This window comes from Ranitomeya variabilis, chromosome 1, assembly GCF_051348905.1.
Source record: "Ranitomeya variabilis isolate aRanVar5 chromosome 1, aRanVar5.hap1, whole genome shotgun sequence".
NCBI lineage: Eukaryota > Metazoa > Chordata > Amphibia > Anura > Dendrobatidae > Ranitomeya > Ranitomeya variabilis.
Genome location: NC_135232.1, coordinates 26,798,841 through 26,820,512, shown reverse-complemented (window position 1 = coordinate 26,820,512; position 21,672 = coordinate 26,798,841). Strand labels below are relative to the sequence as shown.

Sequence of the window (21,672 nt, the reverse complement as noted above, 5' to 3'; positions counted from 1 at the left end):
GTGTGATCAGTTCCTAATCTGTGTCTGACAATGTGACAATGTTGTATCACGTAAGCGCTGCAGCCTATCAGTGATCTCTGACGGAACTCTGTCTGAACAGTGAAGGCTGCAGTCCATCAGTCCCTCTGATTGGCTGCAGCGTTCCCGTGATGTATCAATCTAACATGAGCCCTGGAATGGTGTCGGTCTGGGAGGAGAATTTATCTATTTTTTTATGATTTTAAAAGGGGCATTGTAGCATTTAATAACAATTTGTCCAGTAGTGAACATCCCCTTTAAATATTGTTTGGCCACTCTGTCTTTACGAATGCTGGGTGACAACCAATACTGCTGCCACTTCAGCTTCCGAGTGGGTTGTCACACCGCTGACTTCTTAATAGTAGCAGATCTGCATTATTATTATTATTATTATTATTATTATTAATACTGAGAGGGATAAATTAAAGGGGACCTGTCACTTGCCATAAATGTGTATTTTTTTTTACCCTCTGTGAATGCTGCTGTTCTCCTGAATCCGGCAATGTTTTTCTTTTCTTCCTACGCCTCTCCGTTCCTGAGATACGACCTCCTTTTCCTGGTTAGTAAATCTACTCTCTTTGCCAACAGGGCGTGATCCTGACATTTTCCTCATGGGCGGTTTTATAAAGATCACACCCACATGTCAAACAAGAGTAGATAAAGGAAGAAGGGGCCATAACTCAGGAACGGAGAGGCGCAGAAAGAAAAGAAAAACATCTCCGGATTCAGGAGAACAGCGGCATTTACACCGCGTAATGAAATAACATATCTATTGCAAGTGAAAAGATTCTGAGCCTCACTGCAAATCTTATACCAGCTCTCGACCACCTATCATGTGCCACTTACGGTATATTAATGGTATCTACTTACTGTATGTCTGCCTCCCCCAAATCATAGAGTGGTCACCCTCTGGTTAGGTGAACGACTACCCTAGACCACCAGGGATGCTAAAATGAACTCCCTGCTGTCTCAGATCACGAGCATTAATCACTTCCCTGCCCTAGACCACCATAGACGTTCAATTACCCCCACTTCCCTAGAGTCTGATTAATTTTTTACTGTACGTGACCAAAAGACATTTGGACTTTAACCCCTTCCCTTCACTAGACCACCAGGGATGCTTACATTAACACCTCCACTTCCCTTATCCCCCAGAGTGTTTAAGATTTGCTGCCCCAGGCTCCCAACAATGTTGATATTTACCACTTCCCTGCTCTATGCCACTATGGAGGCTCAAATTGACCTCCCCAGTTCCCTAGACCACCAGGGATGCTTAAATGAGCCCCTTGATGTCCTTGACCACCAATAATGCTGACAGTAACTCTATCACTTTCCAAGACCAGAAGCCTTTCTTCCTGCTATTACCTCTCTTCACCACCAGGGATTTTGACATGAACTCCTCCATTGCCCTAGGCCACCAGGGACAGTGAGCCTCTTCTCTTCCATTTGTCATGAGGAATGCTGACATTACCCTCTTTCCTGCCCTAGACCACCAGTATTGTTGATATTAACTCTTTACTACCTAGACCACCTGTAATGTTGTTGATATTAACTCTTTAGCACCCTAGACCACCAGTACTGTTGTTGATATTAACTCTTTACTACCTAGACCACCAGTATTGTTGTTGATATTAACTCTTTAGTACCCTAGACCACCAGGGATATATGGTAAGAAAACTCACACTCACTTGATTACAGCCTCTTATTTATATGTCTGGGAATAAGAGACGATCCCACTGGACACGGAGGCCGGCAGCCCACCTCTGTACCCCCAGAGCATTGCTCCTGTCTCATGTCCTTGCAGCCATGTCTCTGGCTTTTCGCCCCACTGGTGACACTGCTGGTTTTTCTGCATTAACGCTTCATTCAGCAGCCTGGGAAAATGCCCCATAGATCTGAGCGCTGCCCTTGTATCCACGATGTACGATGACATATTAATATTGGAAAGGATGGCTGGTTAAAGGGATCAATAAATAGCGCCCTACAGATGGAAATAGTATAATTAAAGGGGTTGTACAGGACTGGAATGATATGGCTTCCTGAAACGGCCCCGCATCGGTCCGGGTTGTGTCTGGTATTCCAGCTCCGTTCCATTGAAGTGGATGGATTTGAGCCTGTGGACAGATTTGGCGCTGCAGGTTTTTCCAATAGTGTACATCCCCTTTAATTTAATATATCACAATGGACATTTAATCTCGGAAGCCATACTCACTATATCATCAATGACGGCTCCTGCAAAATACAAGACGGGAAACAACATAAGTGGTCGGGAAAAAAATCGCTGCTACATGTTAAAGGGAAACGATCGCCTATAAAAAATGCTACTTTCCTGCAGATATAGGGTTAATCTGCAGCAAATAATCAGGGGGGCAGCGGGAGTGAAATAGAAGCATTATTATCTGTTTGCTACAATGTATCCGTCCGGGAGGTTTTGCTCACAGAGCATTGTCTGCACTGGATACATTGTATCAGTCAAAAGCAGTAATCCCAGCAACACTCACCGTCCTCGCTCTTGTAATCTTCATTTGTGCTTCTGTGGAACAGGAAAAGAATCATTAATTAATAATTAATATTTGTCTGGTTTCTATTAATCATTAATAGAAGTCAACATTCCCAAAAAAATACATTTCCAAGACTGTCCGTCATCCCCCATAGATCGCATGATCGGGGTCTGCAGAGTCTGAATGGAGCGGACATAAAACACGCTCCGCTCCTTGTCTATAGGATCTTTGGGGTCTCCCAGTGATCAGTAAACTATCCCCAACCCTGGAGATACAGAAGACCCCCAGCCTCGGAAATACCCTCTAATTGATCTCATTATTCCTTCATTTTATTTTATTTTTACTTTATTGATATTGGAATGACCCTGTGTGTGACCCTGTGTGTTACCCTAGATATGACCCTGTGTGTGACCCTATGTGTGACCTTCATCATGTCTATTTTGCTATCAGTTTATTGTCTTCTGACCTGGAGGACCCTCTTGGCGCCACATGTCCTGATAATTGCACACTAGTGCGACATCACTGACACTTCCCACTGTCCTCCAGCCTGGACCTTGTCGTTTCTGAGGCACGATGTCATATTATGTGTTAGACACATTTACGAAGCAAATTCTCCAAAATGAATAATCCACTGTTCTCACAATGCAAAGTGCATACAGAGATCTTCTACCTGATGAGGCTGGTATACTTACTGTGGAAATCCATGTCAGCATGGCTGTATAATTCTACACAAAAGTTTAACTCATTCTCCGCTGAACTAGCCTGATTGACAGCTTCCCAGTGTCCCTCCGCCCTGCTGCTGCTGAGATCTCACACTGCTCTGTACAAGCTGCAACTGTCAGGAGGGACGGAGGGAGACTGAATAGCTGTCACTGCGAAACGGTGCTACTTGAATGGCATTTAAGTGGTTAAACATCAGTAATCTGTGCCGTTTTCAATCACTACTGTTAGAGGGGGGACCTGGCTGTGTAACACAGCCTGCACCTGTCGCACCCTCCCTAGGATGGAGAGGGGCCACACTGTACACTGCATTTGCCATCAGCAGCATTATGCTTTCTCACCACTAGATGGCGCCATCATTCAATGTTTCAAACTTTGTATTTTTCATGGATTTCTTTGCTGAGTTTTTGACAATTACTTTATCCCTCACAACCACTTAGTCTAGTGTTGCCGAATCGGCTGAAATCGGACACCCCTGTTTAAATCCATTTCTTTTTAGGATTTATATCTGAGACCACAAGTTGCACGGACACTAATCACATGCCATCGCTCCTTAGAGTAGGAATATCCCTTTAAGACGTTCAGCGGGTGCAGATCCCGGGTGGTCCCACCATCGATGCTATCAGCGCCTTGCACCAGCTCGCTGCACACCTTCCTCTTTTCTGCAGCCATTGCTTCATTCTGACGTCGCGGCATAATCTTATCATCTGATGGTGATCCTAATAATAAACCCCGCAACTGCGAGAGTTGTGAAAACTTAGGCTGGGGTCACACTTGGCGTAAGACAATACGCCACGTATTATACGTCCGTACTACGGCCGTAATACGGAGAAATGTTCCCAAAATAGTGATCCGTAGTCAGGGTGTGTCAGCGTATTTTGCGCATGGCATCCTCCGTATGTAATCCGTATGGCAGCCGTACTGCGAGATTTTCGCGCAGGCTTGCAAAACCGACATCTAATGGATTTATGTGCTCAAATGTTCGGGAAAACATATATACAGTATATATATATATATATATGTCATTGAGACACATATATATATATATTCTGTATTTAGATTTCATTCAGCGCGATATCTGTGAAAAGTCGGTAATTCAATTGCCGGCTTTTCATTTCTCCTTCACAAACCCGACAGGATATGAGACATGATTACATACAGTAAACCATCTCATATCCCCCTTTTTTTTTGCATATTCCACACTACTAATGTTAGTAGTGTGTATGTGCAAAATTTCAGCGCTGTAGCTGCTAAAATAAAGGGTTAAATGGCGGAAAAAATTGGCGTGGGCTCCCGCGCAATTTTCTCCGCCAGAATGGTAAAGCCAGTGACTGAGGGCAGATATTAATAGCCAGGAGAGGGTCCATGGTTATTGGCCCCCCGTGGCTAAAAACATCTGCCCCCAGCCACCCCAGAAAAGGCACATCTGGAAGATGCGCCTGTTCTGGCACTTGGCCACTCTCTTCCCACTCCCTGTAGCGGTGGGATATGGGGTAATGAAGGGTTAATGCCACCTTGCTATTGTAAGGTGACATTAAGGCTACTTTCACACTAGCGTCGGGAACAACCCGTCGCCGTGCGTCGGGCCGACGTTCCCGACGCTAGCGTGGTCTCCGCCGCACAACGGGGGCAGCGGATGCATTTTTCCCACGCATCCGCTGACCCATTGTGAGGTGCGGGGAAGTGCGGGGAGGTGGGGGCGGAGTTCCGGCCGCGCATGCGCGGTCGGAAAAAGCGGACCGTCGGGAGCAAAAAACGTTACATGTAACGTTTTTTTCTCCCGACGGTCCGCTACCACACGCCAAAGCGTCGCAAAACGGACGCACCGTTTGGCAATGCGTCGCAAATGCGTCGCTAATGTTAGTCTATGACGAAAAAACGTATCCAGCAAGAACTTTTGCTGGATGCGTAGTTTCGGCAAAACGACGCATTTGCGACGTATTGCAGTTAACGCTAGTGTGAAAGTAGCCTTAGCCAGATTAATAATGGAGAGGCGTCAATTATGTCACCTATCCATTATTAATCCAATTGTTTGAAAGGGTTAAAAAACACACACACACACACACACATGATTTAAAAGTATTTTAATGAAATAAACACAGCGGTTGTTCTAATAATTTATTGCTCTCTCAATCCATCAGCAACACCCTCGCTTGGCAAAATAATAAACGCACAAGATACATACCCTCAGCTGAACCGTCACGTCCCACGAAGTAATCCATCTGAAGGGGTTAACTAATATTACAGGCACGAGCCCTGCAAATGCAGCTGTGCTCGTGCTTGTAATTCCCGGAGAATGAATGAAATGTAGGTCATTGACCTACATTTCCTTCAGTCGCGGTGATGCGCCCCCTGGTGGATGTCCTCATATGACCTGGAGCGTGGGAAAAAGTTTCCAGGCTGCAGTTCATGAGGACATCCAGCAGGGGCGCATCACCGCAATTCAATGTAAGTACAGATCCAGCTTTCCTTTCAGCACCCGGGGATTACAGGCACGAGCGAGTGGTTTATCGCAGCTCGTGCCTGTAATATTAGTTAACCCCTTCAGATGGATTACCTCGTGGGACGTGATCGGACATCAGAAGGTATGTATCTTGTGCGTTTATTATTTTGCCAAGCGAGGGCCTGGAAATGGATTGAGAGAGCAATAAATTATTAAAACAACCGCTGTGTTTATTTCATTAAAATACTTTTAAATCATGTGTGTGTGTGTGTGTGTGTTTTTTAACCCTTTCAAACAATTGGATTAATAATGGATAGGTGTCATAATTGACGCCTCTCCATTATTAATCTGGCTTAATGTCACCTTACAATAGCAAGGTGGCATTAACCCTTCATTACCCCATATCCCACCGCTACAGGGAGTGGGAAGAGAGTGGCCAAGTGCCAGAATAGGCGCATCTTCCAGATGTGCCTTTTCTGGGGTGGCTGGGGGCAGATGTTTTTAGCCACGGGGGGTGCCAATAACCATGGACCCTCTCCTGGCTATTAATATCTGCCCTCAGTCACTGGCTTTACCATTCTGGCGGAGAAAATTGCGCGGGAGCCCACGCCAATTTTTTCCGCCATTTAACCCTTTATTTCAGCAGCTACAGCGCCTAAATTTTGCACATACACACTACTAACATTAGTAGTGTGGAATATGCAAAAAAATGGGGATATGAGATGGTTTACTGAATGTAATCATGTCTCATATCCTGTCGGGTTTGTGCAGGAGAAATGAAAAGCCGGCAATTGAATTACCGACTTTTCACTAACACCGCTGCGTATTTCTCGCAAGTCACACTGCTGGTCCGTGTGGAATCCGTATTTTTCTCGCCCCCATAGACTTTCATTGGCGTATTATTTGCGCAATACGCTGACAAACGCAGCATGCTGCGATTTTGTACGGCCGTAGAAAGCCGTATAATACTGAACCGTAATATACGGCTGATAGGAGCAGCCCCATTGAGAATAATTGTGCCGTATGTTAAGCGAGTTTTACGGATGTAGTTTCTGCGCTCTTACGTCCGTAAAACTCGTATGTGTGACCCCGGCCTTAGAGGGGCTGTCCGGGAAGAAAAAAAAACAGCTGCTTTCTTCCAAAAATAGCGCCACCCCTGACTACAGGTCATGTGCTGTAATGCAGCGTTGGAAAAAATCACTTTATTGGAGCTGGGCTGGAATATCAGAAAGCAGACATCTTTATTTTTCCTGTCCTGGATTCAGATGGCAGCACCTTCAAAGGTTTTCGCTCCCTCCAACTCTTCCCCCTCAGGGTCTTTGAAATCTTCAACCCTCTCCACTTCTTCACCCATGGAGCTGTTCTGGTCTCCAGCCTGCTTAGAGGTGGATCAACCATTGGTCTGCTCTCCCTGAGCATCACGGACTCCTGCTCCACCAGCACTTCCCATGGTATCTTCTCCCATAGCGCCATCAACTGACCAACCTCATCAGCAAGAGTCACTTGGACCACTTCTTTGTGGCCCTTGCTCCTTCAGCGATGGGACGATTTGCCGTCCTCGTTGAGCCTTTCCTCACTGTACTCCGTTTGTTTCATAGATTCACAGTCACCGCCGGAGTCTGTGTCACATCCCACAGTATGGTGAACCCTCAAGTTGCTTTCTAACTTGGTGTCATACTTTGATACACTTCAGCTGACTTCAGGTCAGTACGTTGGGCAGACGCATACATTCCTCCGGTCACCCCTACGTCTGAACCGTCAATTTTGGGAGGTGTTACTGCCTTAATGTACCCAACCCCATCAGCAGAGAGCCCTTCATCCTCCTGCTGTACAGGAGCTCCCTTCTCCCATAAGTCGGAGAACAGCCTAGAGTCCCGGCCAACTATCACCGGATAGGTTCGGGACTACAGCGACATCATGGCATGCAATGCAATTGGCCATCTCGAGGATCACCCTGGACACCGGATAGTCTTTTGTGTCCCCATGGATGCAGGTGACCCCGATCTTCCTTTTGGGTATCTCATATACATTGGGCGCAGCCCCCATTAGGGTAACCGAGCTCCCAGAATTGAAAAGTTCAACCACACCGTCCGCGTTCTTCTGCAGGGCACACTCACGTAGCCACATGCTGGGTGGGTAGTTCATATGGCAGACTGGGCACACATAGTACACTTGTCCCCGGCAACAGTCTGTCTGCGCCACCCCTTTTACTTTGGGATGCTCCACCCCTTTTTGGGAAAATACCCCTTTTGGGATACGGCCCCCTTTTGGGACTCCACCCCCTATTGGGCAACTACCCCCTTTTGGGATACCGCCCCCTTTTGGGTAACTACCCCCATTTGGATACCGCCCCTTTTGGGACTCCGACCCCTTTTGGGTAACTACCCCCTTTAGTTATACTGTCCCTTTTGGGAGTCCACCCCCTTTTGGGTAACTACCCCCTTTTAGGATACCGCCCTTTTGGGGTACTTTCCGTGGACACTACACTGACTCCTGCGGATGCCCACGGATAACGGAGTGATAGAACTCCACTTCCCACATGGCCGCTTCACCTCCCACGGCTGTCGCTGGACCTCCTGGCACCCCCAGTTGTCGGACCCCGGCCGGGTATTTTGCACAGCTCCTGCTGCGGTCACTCTTGGTCCTGGCACGCTCCTCCGAGCCACAGCCAACCTGGGTTAAGCACGTTGATAACCTTCGTAACCCGGCCAAGTTACCACCAGAAGCTTTAATCTTCGTGGCCCCGCCGAGCCACAGTCAGATGCTGCTGATGCAGCTCTATTGTTGCCACCAGCAACCAGGCTGCACTGCTGCAGAATCCAGGAGACATGCACCTCATCTGTTGCCCCCAGCAACCGAGCTTGTAGGCCTCATCCGTTGCCCCTAGCAACAAGGCTACAAGAGTGCCCCAAGCATTCTCCACCACATGTGACATAGCGATCACTAAGCCATATAGGACCTTTCTGATGTCACAGGAGCGCACCCCCCCTGGGAGGTATGTGGTTAACCAGTCCCACCCATCACTTTCTGGTTAACCCTTAAATCCAGCCCTTTACTAATATACAGGTTTGTGGGACTACAAGACTCAGCAACCTGTCCTGGATTCAGATCACAGCAGACCTCTGTCTGTGCGATACAGACCTGTCTCTCAGTATACCACTAGTTGGTACAGCACACCACCTACAAAGAATGGAGAGATGCCTACAGATGCCCGCGGTCCCCACTGCTCCCAGTACAGATCCCTGGGGTTCCCACTGCTCCCAGTTCAGATCCATGCAGTCCCCACTGCTCCCAGTACAGATGCCTGCAGTCCCCACTGCTCCCAGTACAGATGCCTGCGGTACCCACTGTACCCAGTACAGATCCCTGGGGTACAGTCACCACCAAGTTAATTTATTCATTTATTTTTAATTTAATTATTTCTGTATTGGGAAAAGGGAGGAGATTCAAAGTCAATGTATTTTTTAATTTAATATTTCTGAAAACTTTTATTTTTTTCTAACTTCTTTTCTGTTTTCTATCGAGCCTGTAAGTCCTGGTTTTAGGCTGCTGGGATCGATGGAGTGCATTGTTATCTCCTAATCCTTGCCAGCTTCTCTGCACTGATTACTTGCTGGAGAGCAGCGGTGGTCGGTCTCCTAGGTAACATGCTTTAAACAAAAGAAAAGTGTTCATATCTCAAGAATGGCTGAAATGTTTTTTAAAAAGTTAATAGCAAAACTGCTTATTTCTACACATTCTATCCAACAATAACCATCTGTGAAGTCGGTAATAACCCTTTAAATGCCTCCGTCATCCTTGATTGACAGGCAGGTGCCGAGTGTACAACACAGCTTTTCAGCCCTCTCTATACCCCCACAAGAAGTGAATAGGTACCTGATGATCCTGGGGGGTAAGCTGGGACCTGAGGGTCCTGCAGAGGACTTCACTGCTGGCGGTGGCGGTGGTAATGCGGCGGACAATGCCGATGACCTCTGTTCACTGACCGGCACTTTAGTACCTGGGAAAACACAGAACCAAGAGGGCGTTACTGAGCCGCGTAACAACAGAGATGGAGGGTAGTTATCCATCACGTCCCAAAACACTGGAGCAATACAAAGCGCCACATTTACTGTTGCAGCAGGCAGATACAATACAGCACGGTGCGGACACGCCGCAATGTCATACTAAGGTCACACAGGGGCACAATATCATGAGCCGTCACCATGAAAGCTGCCATACTGGTGCAAGTTTTGCCACAATTTTTCTGAAACTGAAAACCTGGAACATAGAGGAGCATAGAAGAACATAGAGGAATATAGAGGAACATAGAGGAGCGAAGAGGAGCGAAGAGGAATATAGAGGAACATAGAGGAACATAGAGGAGCATAGAGGAACATAGAGGAGCATAGAGGAGCATAGAGGAGCGAAGAGGAATATAGAGGAGCATAGAGGAACATAGAGGAGCATAGAAGAACATAGAGGAATATAGAGGAACATAGAGGAGCATAGAGGAGCGAAGAGGAATATAGAGGAGCATAGAGGAACATAGAGGAACATAGAGGAACATGGAGCGAAGAGGAATATAGAGGAGCATAGAGGAATATAGAGGAGCATAGAGGAACATAGAGGAGCATAGAGGAGCGAAGAGGAATATATAGGAGCATAGAGGAACATAGAGGAACATAGAAGAACATAGAGGAATATAGAGGAGCATAGAGGAACATAGAGGAGCATAGAGGAACATAGAGGAACATAGAGGAGCGAAGAGGAATATAGAGGAGCATAGAGGAACATAGAGGAGCATAGAAGAACATAGAGGAATATAGAGGAGCATAGAGGAACATAGAGGAGCATAGAGGAACATGGAGGAACATAGAGGAGCGTAGAGGAACATAGAGGAACATAGAGGAGCATAGAGGAACATAGAGGAGCATAGAGGAACATAGAGGAGCATAGAGGAACATAGAGGAGCATAGAGGAACATAAAGGAACATAGAGGAACATAGAGGAGCATAGAGGAATATAGAGGAGCATGGAGGAACATGGAGGAACATAGAGGAACATAGAGGAGCATAGAGGAACATAGAGGAGCATAGAGGAACATAGAGGAACATAGAGGAGCATAGAGGAACATAGAGGAGCATAGAGGAACATAGAGGAGCATAGAGGAACATAGAGGAGCATAGAGGAGCATAGAGGAACATAGAGGAGCGAAGACGAATATAGAGGAGCATAGAGGAGCATAGAGGAACATAGAGGAGCGAAGAGGAACATAGAGGAGCATAGAGGAACATAGAGGAGCATAGAGGAGCATAGAGGAACATAGAGGAGTGAAGAGTAATATAGAGGAGCATAGAGGAACATAGAGGAACATAGAGGAGCATAGAGGAACATAGAGGAACATAGAGGAGCATAGAGGAACATAGAGGAGCATAGAGGAACATAGAGGAACATAGAGGAGCATAGAGGAACATAGAGGAGCATAGAGGAACATAGAGGAGCATAGAGGAGCATAGAGGAACATAGAGGAGCGAAGAGGAATATAGAGGAGCATAGAGGAACATAGAGGAGCATAGAGGAGCATAGAGGAACATAGAGGAGCATAGAGGAGCATAGAGGAACATAGAGGAGCATAGAAGAACATAGAGGAATATAGAGGAGCATAGAGGAACATAGAGGAGCATAGAGGAGCATAGAGGAACATAGAGGAGCATAGAGGAACATAGAGGAGCGAAGAGGAATATAGAGGAGCATAGAGGAACATAGAGGAGCATAGAAGAACATAGAGGAATATAGAGGAGCATAGAGGAACATAGAGGAGCATAGAGGAACATAGAGGAGCGAAGAGGAATATAGAGGAGCATAGAGGAACATAGAGGAGCATAGAAGAACATAGAGGAATATAGAGGAACATAGAGGAGCATAGAGGAACATAGAGGAGCAAAGAGGAATATAGAGGAGCATAGAGGAATATAGAGGAGCATAGAGGAACATAGAGGAGCATAGAGGAGCGAAGAGGAATATAGAGGAGCATAGAGGAACATAGAGGAGCATAGAAGAACATAGAGGAATATAGAGGAGCATAGAGGAACATAGAGGAGCATAGAGGAACATAGAGGAACATAGAGGAGCGAAGAGGAATATAGAGGAGCATAGAGGAACATAGAGGAGCATAGAATAACATAGAGGAATATAGAGGAGCATAGAGGAACATAGAGGAGCATAGAGGAACATAGAGGAGCAAAGAGGAATATAGAGGAGCATAGAGGAATATAGAGGAGCATAGAGGAACATAGAGGAGCATAGAGGAGCGAAGAGGAATATAGAGGAGCATAGAGGAACATAGAGGAGCATAGAAGAACATAGAGGAATATAGAGAAGCATAGAGGAACATAGAGGAGCATAGAGGAACATAGAGGAACATAGAGGAGCGAAGAGGAATATAGAGGAGCATAGAGGAACATAGGGGAGCATAGAAGAACATAGAGGAATATAGAGGAGCATAGAGGAACATGGAGGAACATAGAGGAGCATAGAGGAACATAGAGGAGCATAGAGGAACATAGAGGAGCATAGAGGAACATAAAGGAACATAGAGGAACATAGAGGAGCATAGAGGAGCATAGAGGAACATAGAGGAGCATAGAGGAACATAGAGGAGCATAGAGGAGCATAGAGGAACATAGAGGAACATAGAAGAACATAGAGGAACATAGAAGAACACAGAGAAGCATAGAGGAACATAGAGGAACATAGAGGAGCATAGAAGAACATAGAGGAATATAGAGGAACATAGAGGAACATAGAGGAATATAGAGGAACATAGAGGAACATAGAGGAACATAAAGGAGCGTAGAGGAACATAAAGGAACATAGAGGAGCATAGAGGAACATAGAGGAACATAAAGGAACATAGAGGAGCATAGAAGAACATAGAGGAACATAGAGGAACATAGAGGAGCATAGAAGAACATAGAGAAGCATAGAGGAACATAGAGGAACATAGAGGAGCATAGAGGAACATAGAGAAGCATAGAGGAACATAGAGAAGCATAGAGGAGCATAGAGGAGCATAGAGGAATATAGAGGAACATAGAGGAACATAGAGGAGCATAGAGGAACATAGAGAAGCATAGAGGAACACAGAGGAACATAGAAGAACATAGAGGAACATAGAAGAACACAGAGAAGCATAGAGGAACATAGAGGAACATAGAGGAGCATAGAAGAACATAGAGGAATATAGAGGAACATAGAGGAACATAGAGGAATATAGAGGAACATAGAGGAACATAGAGGAACATAAAGGAGCGTAGAGGAACATAAAGGAACATAGAGGAGCATAGAGGAACATAGAGGAACATAAAGGAACATAGAGGAGCATAGAAGAACATAGAGGAACATAGAGGAACATAGAGGAGCATAGAAGAACATAGAGAAGCATAGAGGAACATAGAGGAACATAGAGGAGCATAGAGGAACATAGAGAAGCATAGAGGAACATAGAGAAGCATAGAGGAGCGTAGAGGAGCATAGAGGAATATAGAGGAACATAGAGGAACATAGAGGAGCATAGAGGAACATAGAGAAGCATAGAGGAACACAGAGGAGCATAGAGGAGCGTAGAGGAGCATAGAGGAATATAGAGGAACATAGAGGAGCATAGAGGAATATAGAGGAACATAGAGGAACATAGAGGAACATAGAGGAGCATAGAAGAACATAGAGAAGCATAGAGGAACATAGAGAAGCATAGAGGAACATAGAGGAGCATAGAGAAGCGTAGAGGAACATAGAGGAGCAAAGAGGAACATAGAGGAACATAGAGGAGCATAGAGGAACATAGAGGAGCATAGAGGAGAAAAGAGGAACATCGAGGAACATAGAGGAGCATAGAGGAACATAGAGGAGCATAGAGGAGCGTAGAGGAACATCGAGGAACATAGAGGAGCATAGAGGAACATAGAGGAGCATAGAGGAGCGTAGAGGAACATCGAGGAACATAGAGGAGCGAAGAGGAATATAGAGGAACATAGAGGAGCGTAGAGGAACATAGAGGAGCATAGAGGAACATAGAGGAACATAGAGGAGCGTAGAGGAACATAGTGGAGCGAAGAGGAACATAGAGGAATATAGAGGAACATAGAGGAATATAGAGGAACATAGAGGAGCATAGAGGAACATAGAGGAATATAGAGGAACATAGAGGAATATAGAGGAACATAGAGGAGCATAGAGGAACATAGAGGAACATAGAGGAGCATAGAGGAACATAGAGGAACGAAGAGGAACATAGAGGAGCATAGAGGAACATAGAAGAACATAGAGGAGCATAGAGGAACATAGATTAATATAGAGGAACATAGAGGAGCATAGAGGAACATAGAGGAGCATAGAAGATCGTAGAGGAATTTAAAGAAACAGAGGAGCATAGAGGAACACAGAGGAGCATAGAGGAGCGTAGAGGAACATAGAGGAGCATAGAGGAACATAGAGGAGCATAGAAGATCGTAGAGGAATTTAAAGAAACAGAGGAGCATAGAGGAACATAGAGGAGCGTAGAGGAACATAGAGGAGCATAGAGGAACATAGAGGAGCATAGAGGAACATAGAGGAACATAGAGGAGCGTAGAGGAGCATAGAGGAACATAGAGGAACATAGAGGAGTGTAGAGGAACATAGAGGAGCGTAGAGGAACATAGAGGAGCATAGAGGATCGTAGAGGAATTTAAAGAAACAGAGGAGCATAGAGGAACATAGAGGAGCATAGAGGAGCGTAGAGGAACATAGAGGAGCATAGAGGAACATAGAGGAACATAGAGGAGCATAGAGGAGCGTAGAGGAATATAGAGGAACATAGAGGAGCATAGAGGAGCGTAGAAGAACATAGAGGAGCGTAGAGGAACATAGAGGAGCATAGACGAGCGAAGAGGAACATAGAGGAGCGTAGAGGAACATAGAGGAGCATAGACGAGCGAAGAGGAACATAGAGGAGCGTAGAAGAACATAGAGGAGCATAGAGGAGCGTAGAGGAATATAGAGGAACATAGAGGAGCGAAGAGGAATATAGAGGAACATAGAGGAGCGTAGAGTAACATAGAGGAGTGCAGAGGAACATAGAGGAACGTAGATGAGCGTAGAGGAGCATAGAGTAGCGTAGAGGACCAGAGAGGAACATAGAGGACCAGAGAGGAACATAGAGGAGCATAGAGGAACATAGAGGAGCATAGAGGAACATAGAGGACCGTGGATGAGCGTAGAGGAACATATAGAATATAGAGGAGCATAGAGGAACATAGATGAAAATAGAGGAGGCCACTTCACTGGGATGTGATAGACACTATTGGGGTATTTATCTGGGTCAGCAGATGCTACATCCGGAGACTTTACCTGCCTGGAATCACCATGACACAAGAACACGTCTGATTATTGTCACATTGTTTTAGAGAAACGCTCGTAATTTCCTGATTTTGCTTCTTCCTTCCTATCTTGGTTCCACAACAGGGAACAATGAAAACACAAACGAGCTCATAGGTGATGACCGATGTATTCACCTGTCTATATTCATCCAAACATTCTAGCAATTCAGTATCATTAGCTGTAATATTAGACAGAGGGAACCTGATGAAACATCTGTTGTATCTCTCCATCCTTAATCCATATATCCATCCTTCCAAATAGCCGTCATTCCATATATCCATCCATTATTCCACAATTTATCCATCATCCATCTGTCCATCGTTCCACATTTCATCCATCCATCGTCAATCTATCTATTCTTCCATTTGCCATTCATCCATTCATATATCCATCCATCCGCCATCCATCCATCCATTATTCCATTTATCCATCCATCCATTATTCCATTTATCCATCCATCCATTATTCCATTTATCCATCCATCCATTATTCCATTTATCCATCCGTCATCCATCCATCCATCCATCATTCCACAATTCATCCATCCATCCGTCCATCGTTCCACATTTCATCCATTGTCCATCCATCAGTTCGCCATCCACCCATCCATCCATGATCTATCCATCCATTAGCCACCCATCCGTCATCCATCCTTCCATCCATCCATCCATCCACCATCCATATACACATCAATCTGTACTTGTGGCATACATTTGGATCATGGCACACCATTGGGAGGGTGAAGGACTAAATACATGGTGAGTATGGGGCTTAGAAAAAAAACCCTGCAAATAATTTGATTTACATTTATAATTACAGTAATAATATGATAATAAATAATATGAATAAATAATGAAAATAATGATAAATAATATCAGCAAATAATAATAATTATGATAATATAATAATAAAAAAATTGAACTATAATGGGGAAAATATATAAATTTTATATAATGAAAGTAATAATACATAAATAATAATGGTAACAATTATACATAAATAATATAAAATCAAAATAATACATAAATACTATAGAATTAAAAAAGCTAAATAAAATGGAAATAATAATAAATAAATAATAATAGTAACAAATGATAATGGCAATGATACATAATAATAATGAAAATAATAAATACATAATAATTAAAATAATAGTAGTGGAAAAATAATACATAAATAACATATAATGAAAGTGATAATACATAATAGTGAAAATAAAAATGGGAAAATAATACATAATATATAACAAAACAGCAATACATAAATAAGAATGACATTAGCAATATTATTATTACAAAAATAAATAAATAGTAATGAAAATAATAATGCACAAAATAATATGTAAAATAATGTATAATGAAAATAATCATACATAAGCAACGGAAATAATAATACATACATAATAGTAAATAATAATGGTAAAAATCATAAATAAATGAAAATTCTAATAACAATAATGGGGAAAAATAATATATAAATAATATATAGTAAAAATAATACATAAATTAAAGAAATTAAGTAATTTATTTATGTGCTATTGGGAAAATAATATATAGATAACAAAAAAATCCAAATAATACATACATAAAATAATAATTATTTTATTTGTTATTTATGTATTTATTGTTATTTGCATTATTACATTTTTTATTATTAGATTAATCATGGTAATATTAATTATGATAAATCCATCATATTTCCCTCTCATTGATCCATTTTAGGAAAAGATTCCGGAATTAATTAGCAAAATGGATCTGTTACAGAAAGTGCTGCATAGTGGAAACAGATGGGCCACATTGTTGTCTACGGGGGTCTCTTGCTTCCTGTTTTATGCATACATTTTTATCTCTCTGTCCTATAAACCGAAAAGAAGTTAAAAAAAACCCAGAACTCGAATTTCAGGTGTGAGCAAATTCTTAAAAGTGGAAAAATAAATGTTGCAAAAAATATCACACAAAAAATGCTGCAAAAATCGGCCATCAATGATGTAGTGTGGGGGAAATAACCGCAGCGGGTGCGGGGCTCACATTTAGCCTCGGGGGTCTAAGAGGTCCCAATACCCCTGGTAGTTGGGGGGCTGCTAGAGAAGTTTTTATTAATATTTAGGCTGCGCCATTGTTCAGGAATCTTGCAGCCGAGGCCTCGGAGATTATTGATTTTCCAATGCGTGTACGGTAATTTACAGCAGTATTGACGTCCTGCGCGCAGTGATAAATGCGCCAATTACTGCCGAACAATCCTCGTAAATCATCGTCGGGTTTTCTGCTTTTCTCACCACTTGTCTCTTCCTCTTTTCATAAATAGAAGGATATAATACCAAATACTCGACCCCCAGACCGGACGCTGAGCAGCCACAGATCAGAGCAGAGCGAAGCCAGAACCTGTACAGACCCCGAACCATAACCCCGAAATAAGAGCAGACCCTGGATCAAACCCGACCCCTAAACAAGTACAGGACCCAGAGGAGAGCCCCTAATACAGACCTCAAACCAGACCCCCTGCATACAGACACGACACCCTCTAAATACGGACCCCAGATCTGACCCTCGAAATAGAGCCCCAGACACTGTCTAAATAGAGACCCCAGACCAGAATCTATAAATACATCCTTTAAATACAGACCCTACACAAGGCCTCTTAAATACAGACCCCAAACTAGACCCTCTAAATACAGACCCCAGACCTGACCCTCTAAATACAAACCCCAAACCAGACTCTCTAAATACAGACCCCAAACCAGAACCCCCAATTTAGATGCCAAACCAGACCCTCTAAATACAGACCCCAAACTAGACCCTCTAAATATAGACCCCAAACCTGAGCCTCTAAATACAGACCCCAGACCAGACCCTCTAAATGCATACCTCAGACCAGACTCCCTAAAAACAGACCACGAAAAGACTCCCTAAATACAGACCCCAGACCAGACTCTCTAAATACAGATCGGAGACCAGACTCCCTAAAAACAGACCCCAGACCAGACTCCCTAAAAACAGACCCCAGACCAGACTCCCTAAAAACAAACCCCAGACCAGACTCCCTAAAAACACACCCCAGACCAGAATCCCTAAAAACACACCCCAGACCAGACTCCCTAAAAAAACACCCCAGACCAGACTCCCTAAAAACACACCCCATACCAGACTCCCTAAAAGCAGACCCCGACCAGACTCCCTAAAAGCAGACCCCAACCAGACTCCCTAAAAACAGACCCCGACCAGACTCCCTAAAAACAGACCCCAGACCAGAATCCCTAAAAACAGACCCCGACCAGACTCCCTAAAAACACACCCCAGACCAGACTCCCTAAAAACAGACCCCGACCAGACTCCCTAAAAACACACCCCAGACCAGACTCCCTAAAAACAGACCCCGACCAGACTCCCTAAAAACACACCCCAGACCAGACTCCCTAAAAACATACCCCAGACCAGACTCCCTAAAAACAGACCCCGACCAGACTCCCTAAAAACAGACCCCAGACCAGAATCCCTAAAAACACACCCCAGACCAGAATCCCTAAAAACACACCCCAGACCAGACTCCCTAAAAACAGACCCCAACCAGGCATCCTAAAAACAGACCCCGACCAGGCTTCCTAAAAACAGACCCCAGACCAGACTCCCTAAAAACACATCCCAGACCAGATTCCCTAAAAACAGACCCAGACCAGACTCCCTAAAAACAGACCCCAGACCAGACTCCCTAAAAACAGACCCCGACCAGACTCCCTACAAACAGACCCCAAACAGGCTCCCTAAAAACAGACCCCAGACCAGAATCTATAAATACATCCTTTAAATACAGACCCTACACAAGGCCTCTTAAATACAGACCCCAAACTAGACCCTCTAAATACAGACCCCAGACCTGACCCTCTAAATACAAACCCCAAACCAGACTCTCTAAATACAGACCCCAAACCAGAACCCCCAATTTAGATGCCAAACCAGACCCTCTAAATACAGACCCCAAACTAGACCCTCTAAATATAGACCCCAAACCTGAGCCTCTAAATACAGACCCCAGACCAGACCCTCTAAATGCATACCTCAGACCAGACTCCCTAAAAACAGACCACGAAAAGACTCCCTAAATACAGACCCCAGACCAGACTCTCTAAATACAGATCGGAGACCAGACTCCCTAAAAACAGACCCCAGACCAGACTCCCTAAAAACAGACCCCAGACCAGACTCCCTAAAAACAAACCCCAGACCAGACTCCCTAAAAACACACCCCAGACCAGAATCCCTAAAAACACACCCCAGACCAGACTCCCTAAAAAAACACCCCAGACCAGACTCCCTAAAAACACACCCCATACCAGACTCCCTAAAAGCAGACCCCGACCAGACTCCCTAAAAGCAGACCCCAACCAGACTCCCTAAAAACAGACCCCGACCAGACTCCCTAAAAACAGACCCCAGACCAGAATCCCTAAAAACAGACCCCGACCAGACTCCCTAAAAACACACCCCAGACCAGACTCCCTAAAAACAGACCCCGACCAGACTCCCTAAAAACACACCCCAGACCAGACTCCCTAAAAACAGACCCCGACCAGACTCCCTAAAAACACACCCCAGACCAGACTCCCTAAAAACATACCCCAGACCAGACTCCCTAAAAACAGACCCCGACCAGACTCCCTAAAAACAGACCCCAGACCAGAATCCCTAAAAACACACCCCAGACCAGAATCCCTAAAAACACACCCCAGACCAGACTCCCTAAAAACAGACCCCAACCAGGCATCCTAAAAACAGACCCCGACCAGGCTTCCTAAAAACAGACCCCAGACCAGACTCCCTAAAAACACATCCCAGACCAGATTCCCTAAAAACAGACCCAGACCAGACTCCCTAAAAACAGACCCCAGACCAGACTCCCTAAAAACAGACCCCGACCAGACTCCCTACAAACAGACCCCAAACAGGCTCCCTAAAAACAGACCCCAGACCAGAATCCCTAAAAACACACCCCAGACCAGACTCCCTAAAAAAACACCCCAGACCAGACTCCCTAAAAACACACCCCATACCAGACTCCCTAAAAGCAGACCCCGACCAGACTCCCTAAAAGCAGACCCCAACCAGACTCCCTAAAAACAGACCCCGACCAGACTCCCTAAAAACAGACCCCAGACCAGAATCCCTAAAAACAGACCCCGACCAGACTCCCTAAAAACACACCCCAGACCAGACTCCCTAAAAACAGACCCCGACCAGACTCCCTAAAAACACACCCCAGACCAGACTCCCTAAAAACAGACCCCGACCAGACTCCCTAAAAACACACCCCAGACCAGACTCCCTAAAAACACACCCCAGACCAGACTCCCTAAAAACAGACCCCGACCAGACTCCCTAAAAACAGACCCCAGACCAGAATCCCTAAAAACACACCCCAGACCAGAATCCCTAAAAACACACCCCAGACCAGACTCCCTAAAAACAGACCCCGACCAGGCATCCTAAAAACAGACCCCGACCAGGCTTCCTAAAAACAGACCCCAGACCAGACTCCCTAAAAACACATCCCAGACCAGATTCCCTAAAAACAGACCCAGACCAGACTCCCTAAAAACAGACCCCAGACCAGACTCCCTAAAAACAGACCCCGACCAGACTCCCTACAAACAGACCCCAAACAGGCTCCCTAAAAACAGACCCCAGACCAGACTCCCTAAAAACAGACCCCAGACCAGACTCCCTAAAAACAGACACCAGACCAGACTCCCTAAAACAGACCCTGACTAGACTCCTAAAAACAGACCCTGACCAGGCTCCCTAAAAACACACCCCAGACCAGACTCCCTAAAAACAGACCCCAGACCAGACTCCCTAAAAACACCCCAGACCAGACTCTCTAAAAACAGACCCCGACCAGACTCCCTAAAAACAGACCCCAGACCAGACTCCCTAAAAACAGACCCCGACCAGGCTCCCTAAAAACAGACCCCAGACCAGACTCCCTAAAAACAGACCCCAGACCAGGCTCCCTAAAACAGACTCCGACCAGGCTCCCTAAAAACAGACCCCAGACCAGACTCCCTAAAAACAGACCCCAGACCAGACTCCCTAAAAACAGACCCCAGACCAGACTCCCTAAAAACAGACCCCAACCAGACTCCCTAAAAACAGACCCCAGACCAGACTCCCTAAAAACAGACTCCAGACCAGACTCCCTAAAAACAGACCCCAGACCAGACTCCCTAAAAACAGACCCCGACCAGACTCCCTAAAAACAGACCCCGACCAGATTTGCTAAAAACACACCCCAGACCAGACTCCCTAAAAACACACCCCAGACCAGACTCCCTAAAACAGACCCCGACCAGGCTCCCTAAAAACAGACCCCTGACCAGACTCCCTAAAAACAGACCCCGAACAGGCTCACTAAAAACAGACCCCAGACCATACTCCCTAAAACAGACCCCGACCAGGCTCCCTAAAATCAGACCCCTAACCAGACTCCCTAAAAACAGACCCCAGACCACACTCCCTAAAAACAGACCCCGACAAGACTCCCTAAAAACAGACCCCAGACCAGACTCCCTAAAAACAGACCCCAGACCAGACTCCC

General features: G+C 45.1%; 1 protein-coding gene across 3 annotated transcripts in view; it reads right to left on the bottom strand.

Annotated features, from left to right (window-relative positions):
* FYB1 (FYN binding protein 1) overlaps window positions 1-21,672 on the bottom strand; it is a 139,004-nt gene that overhangs the window by 41,460 nt on the left and 75,872 nt on the right. For all 3 annotated transcript variants that reach the window (XM_077281478.1, XM_077281492.1, XM_077281486.1), the window contains exons 3-5: window positions 9,559-9,682; window positions 2,520-2,551; window positions 2,231-2,250 (exon numbers count right to left, since the gene is read on the bottom strand). In XM_077281478.1, the coding sequence (XP_077137593.1) occupies window positions 2,231-2,250; window positions 2,520-2,551; window positions 9,559-9,682 (176 nt within the window). The remainder of the gene's footprint in view (window positions 1-2,230; window positions 2,251-2,519; window positions 2,552-9,558; window positions 9,683-21,672) is intronic.